Source organism: Typopeltis vanoorti, chromosome 24, assembly GCF_054136105.1.
Source record: "Typopeltis vanoorti isolate ZY-2024b chromosome 24, IOZ_Tvanoo_1.0, whole genome shotgun sequence".
In the NCBI taxonomy this organism is placed as follows: Eukaryota; Metazoa; Arthropoda; class Arachnida; order Uropygi; family Thelyphonidae; genus Typopeltis; species Typopeltis vanoorti.
In genome coordinates this window covers 75,108,292-75,114,291 of record NC_143572.1, presented here as the reverse complement: position 1 = coordinate 75,114,291, position 6,000 = coordinate 75,108,292, and the positions used below count along the sequence as shown (strand labels likewise).

General features: G+C 35.2%; 1 protein-coding gene across 8 annotated transcripts in view; it reads right to left on the bottom strand.

Moving 5' to 3' along the window:
* Positions 1-3,344: 3,344 nt before the first annotated feature.
* ctrip (E3 ubiquitin-protein ligase ctrip) overlaps positions 3,345-6,000 on the bottom strand; it is an 817,513-nt gene continuing 814,857 nt past the window's right edge. For all 8 annotated transcript variants that reach the window (XM_090413730.1, XM_090413731.1, XM_090413729.1 and 5 more), the window contains one exon: positions 3,345-4,752. In XM_090413730.1, the coding sequence (XP_090269856.1) occupies positions 4,556-4,752 (197 nt within the window). In that variant the 3' untranslated portion in view covers positions 3,345-4,555. The remainder of the gene's footprint in view (positions 4,753-6,000) is intronic.

Genomic DNA, 6,000 nt, shown 5'->3' with positions numbered 1-6,000 from the left:
ATTACGAAAGACTTTGATGACAAACGTGTAGAAGGAATGGATGTGAATTTAAGGGAAGACTGGATTTATGAGGGACGGTCTATACTTGAATGCATTTAACATCAGGAATATTGATGAGACCCAAGATCATCGCCAGATGAGATCGCGCCCTGATGCAAATAATTAAATATCGACCCTGATGGATTATAAGACAAAAATATATAAGAAAATCTCCAATTGTTATTTTGTTTTTATTACAAGAGAAACATTAGTGCAAAACAATTATATAATAATATTAATTAAATGTTTGCTCTACTGGGATATCGCACAATAAAAAGGTTTATAAGCTCTTCTAAATTTAAATTATATGCTATGTTCACCTCTATCGATATGGTAGCTAGACCAACCAACCAATCTTTCTTGGGTCATTGCTGTTCGCAAATAATTTTTAATCAGTTTTAAGCATGGGAAAAACTTCTTTCTGCACTTGCTACGCTAACAGGAATTGTTTTAATTTCTACGAGTTACTTTAAATTGCGAATTACTATCGCGCCGACGTTCACGTTGGGGCGATAGTAATTCGCAATTTGAGTAGGAGTTTAAATTAACATTTAAATTATTTTTTCTTAATGATTCCATGCGTTAATGATGCACTGCCACTTATCCCTTGAAAACCTTTCACGTACCGGGGTATGTGTACCACTTTTAGAAACAGTGATCTAATAAGTGGGTTCTAAAATGTTTAGTTTTAATATACTATACTTTTTTTAATATTAAAATATAACAAGCACCTAAATAACTGTGTTAATAAACTAAACACAGTATATTTTTAAAATATAAAATATCTTGTTGCCGTAATATGGCTGATGAGCGCCTTATTAAGCTGAAGCATGAGGCAGGCTGCCGCTCTGCTACACCCTGTTGACGGTACAGATGAGACCTAACACAGAGCATCAGGGAAATTCAATTCTGATGGGAGGAATCGTGAGAATATGTGTGTAAGAGTGGCAATTTTAGGTAACCATGTTAATAATGGGATTGGTTATTATGGAAACGATAATGAAGAGAGGATTGTTTGTTCAGTTCGGACCTGTCTAGCATGTGTAACAATGTCAGCATAAATAAGGAACTAAATAAGAAGAGATATATGCATGTTGTCAAACCGTATCATGCAGACCACACACAAGTGTAAACAAAAGAGGATGCAGGTAATTTACTGTCTGTAACACGAATGCTAGAAGCATCAGAAACAAAGGAGAAGTTTGTTGCCTTGGTTAATATATTGGAACCTCATATTGCAGGCATCAGTGAGACCTATCAGGAGCAGACGTACTAACTGGTATTGTAAGAGTACACTTGGATTATTGTGCAGAGTTGGTCTCCCAGGTTTCAAGGGGATAAAGCTGTGGAAAGGGTGCAAAGAAGAGTTACAAATATTATTTCTGGATTATGGGATTTAAATTATGAGGACAGATTGCGAGAATGTGGATTGTAGATTTCGGTTAATAGGAGAAAGAGGGGTGATATGATAGTGGTCTATAAACTTTTGAATGGGTGCTATAGGACATCAGGATGAAATTTTTCGTTATATGGAAGGTGGGGAGAGAACAGGGAGAATGGAAGTTAAGTTTGTTCACAGTCAGGAAAGGGGTAAGAGCTAGGTTTTTCGACAGCATTGAGTGAGTAGAATAATTTGCCCTTAGGGATAGTGAGTGAGTCTAGTGTAAATAAATTTAAAGGAAGGTATGATAGCTGGTTTGGGTGATTTATAGCCTCCCTTGATGAGTCCTTGACTCCCTAGAGATCTAATGATGATAATATAATCCAGAACCTGTACTCAAAACTTTCTCAAGCTACAACAGAATTCAATAAGTAGGGTGGCAGTCTCTCACATTAGGGGATGAAATTTATCATATAAAGACGATCACAGATATCTTTGTCCAGAGCAGGATTCGAATTCACAGCAAGAGAGGATATGTTAATCACTCAACCAAAATACTTAACCTTCTCTATATAAAGATTACAATAATGTAATCATTATTCCCTATGCCTGAGATGAGTCAGAAAAATATCTAGAATTTCAAAAAAAAAAAGGAATCATTTGCAATGTCTTTAAAATATCAACCAACATCTACAATCATAACTATAAACAGTCAAGTCTAGTAAATCACATCTTGAACACCACCACTAACCCCAGAATTAAATGGCGGAAAAACTAATCTAATTTAAATATAAATACAGTTGTATTAAAGTTCTCGAATATGAGGAAACAATAATTCTTAGGTATTCTGAGTTACAGTCTGTGCTTCTTACCAGTGCTTATATTATAGTTATGATTCCAGACTTGAGCGTGTTGCTTGTGTTTGTTATAATTTTGTTTTCTTCAGCTCTAATCAGCACCCATACCTAAATATAAGATTTTTCTTGTGGCAACATCCCCACCCTAAACATGTAAGTTGCTATGAGATGAATTATTGCATTTATTCAAAAACGGAAAATTCTGAAACATTCCACCTGGATTTGGAATTTTATACTAGCAATGAAATCGTCAGTAATTACATATCAGAATTTCATCAGATTTCAACTGAAACACCGATATCAGAGTTTATATGCATCTCTGAAAATGTCACAAATAATTAACCAAGCAATTTTAAACACTGTTGCATTGAAACCTCCTCTCAAAGTTCAAAAACCACACCTGGTCCTTTTATCTCGGAGTGCACCATTCAATTGGAAATGGCCTAAGTTCGAGTCTTGTCATGACGGGAGGAATCTTTATATGGACTTTTTCAATCGAAGGTGAGTTAGCCGATCTCATACGGAGATAGCAGGGTTTTTTCTCCTGGAAACTCTGGTTTTTCATCCCTCATACAGACAAAAAATACTAGTTGTGGTGGTGGGTGGTAGATAGCGCTGATTGGTAGTAGAGGTTCAGTGTAGTGGTGGAGATGGAGAGTTATACAATAGGTGTCCTCCTGCGATGAGTCTTCGGACTCCTTGGAGGTGTCACGAATAACAATAATAATTTACTCGAACAATATTTTAGCATTTTATATCGATACTTATTTGTTTTTAAATGTAATTGTATAACATTAACACTAAAGCCAAAGGCACAAGAAATGTTTGCTTGCCTCTGCAGAAATACTACTTATAACTGCAAGACTGAGTACAGTTTCACTGTACACCAGAGCTAATACTGTTGGCAAGGTCCATAATTGTGCAAAATTTAAGTTTTCAACACGAAAACATTGAAAGTTTCTCTTGGTACACTTATTATGTGTGAAATTTATATTAGAACTTTTGCCATGAATAAATCAATGTACTTTTCTGTATATATCTGTGTTAACTCAAGTAAAACAATACTATTTTTTTTTTTTTTTTGAAAAAGGACAATTTTAATGCTACAAATAGTTCACTTTAGTGTTGCTGTAAAGTAAAGCCAAACACAAAGCTGTCTTTCTGCTTTATTCTCTTAACAGAGAGTGGTGATAAACTTCTGTTTACATTTTCTGGCTTTCACAGAACAGCTTTTCTGCATTCTTCACTGAATACGCTTTAGGTGTTCCGAGGCACCTGGAAAAAAGGCCAAGTAGTGGAGGTACAGTTATAAACAATGAGAATTACTACTATTCCCTTCATGTGCACTAATAGTCACGTTACTTTGACTGTTAAACACAAGAAGGGACAGCAGTACACAGGAATGGCAAACAGTTTTTCTTTGTACCATATGCTTCCCTGCTGCATTTACTTGATAATTTCAGGGAACCTTTAAGAGTTTTTAAATATCCTTGGCAAGATTAAATACTTTTCTTCTCTGCAATTTCATGTAAAAAATTACACACCATTCTTTTTCAAATAACTGACTTAATGAAAACTCATTTAAAAAATAATCCAAGTACTTTTCTCAAAATCAGTCTTGTACAACCTGCATTAAAATTTGATACGTTTTTTATGTGAAATTTGCATATTCACTTGCTAACCTCCTATCCTGGGGAAGAACTGGAGGATGATTAAGCAAAATGCTCAATACTGTTGTGAACCCAAAATATGACAATTACTTCTTGCACATGCAGTCTCTACACACACAATGTAGTGGGCAAGTCTTAAATGCAGTGATGCAGCCATCCTGGGAGACAGAGCATGAGAACTCAGTATGGGCAGACTTGTATGGAAATAATTGTGAAATTAGTTACATATTTATTAGAAACACTGAACTTGGTCACTGCTTAATAAAGTGTAAAAGTCAAGACAAACTACACAAATAGAAGAAAAAATTCTGGGGCTCCTATGAGCAAAAAACTGCACTTTCTATGAGGTAGGTGGGACGGTGGCAAGACAAATGAGAAGCTGAGCGAGTTAAGTCTGTGCAAGATTTTACACACAAACTCTGTCAAGTCATTAGATGGCTAAGGTTCAGGCTTTTCAAAGTTTCTCATGCTGGAACACAGAACACTTGTGAACTAGCACCATCAGTGTTACGTTGTTTGTGTACTTTGCTTCTCAGCAGTACATCAGCTGAAGGTTGTTTTGTAGATTGCTACCACATCGAAATATTCTACACATAATTTGTGGCACTTCAGGATAAGTGAAATGAATGTTGTCCTTCACTAACTGCAATTTGCAGCTTTTCTCGCATAATATCCAAAGAAGAATAGTCAGGAAGTTTTAGATAATTGACACACGTCATCACCGATGGAAGATAATCATCTGGATTTTCGTTGGAATCCAAAGTCTTTCGCACAATAGTTAATGGAGGGGAAAGGCTCTTTAAACCTGAAATATAAAACAAAAAGGCATGGGCATCTCTTTAAATTCATATACTTTCATTTTTGATTTATATTTTCATTTAGGGATTAAAGCATAAGCCATTTAAAATAGAACAAATTATTTTAAGTGGTATTTATTACATACAGTAGAGTAAATGTAGTAACATTAAATATAGAAATATTTTTGTTAGCAATAAAAGCACTATTTTATTACAGAACATTTTTGATGATGTTACCTTTATGCTTGTATTGTTTCATTATTTAAAATGGTCTATGAACAGATTTCATGTGGAAGAAATGACAAGCAAAATTTCTACTAATACTCAAATTTCTCTTTCTTTTTATGCAAGTAAACCATTTTTAAAAACAACTTATCAATGTCAACTTATTTCCATTTTAATAATTGGAGAATTATCACGCTTCACGAAGGCTATGTTCACAACAGTACTTAACAAAAACACTGTTAAAAAAGTAAAACATATTAACACAATTTGATTCTAAAAGCAGTTCTGTATTTATAAGTTAGTAAAGCACTGCTAAAAAGTCAACTTTAATGATGCTAAGAAAGCTTCAGCACTCAGGTGCAGATAGGAATTGAGAAAGAAGAAATCTTCTGATATTTTTCTTAGAGCTGGAGGTTGGAGTTCTTGAGAAACACACTATGAGGAAGGCAGTTCCAGAAGAGGTAGAGGGAATAAATGAGGAAGAGAAGAAGTATATTTGATGTGTTTGCAGTTGAAATGAAAAGGGATGATGGGTAGCTGCTGCTTTTGTTTTAACAGGCCCAACAGTATGTGGTGGAATGATGTTTGTCAATTCACTGGAGTAGTAACCAAGAAAGAGAGGTGTGAGCATCTGATGGCTTTTGCAAAGGACTGGAAGGCATGGCTTCCATTTGGATAAGAGGTGAGTTTTCTGCTGTTGGTCTTTATGAAGTTGGATTTGCTGATAGTTATTTTATATTTACTGTGTGTTTCAGCATAGGCTGAGTATGAAGCCAGGGTTCTTGATACAAACCTCCCATGATAAACTGTTTTTTTTTTTCCTTCTTTAACTGCTGTCATACATCTTCTGTCCAGCCATAGCTTCAAAAGTGTATGGAATGGGGATGAAAGTTTCTGTGACTTGATCAGTATCAAATGAAGGGTCAGAAGAGAAGAAGCAATAGTCTTGCCATGGAAAGGAAGAGTAGTTCTGGAGGTCATCCCACTTAGTACCTTTATAGTGTCAAAAAGTAAAAGGCTGTGTGTGTGCA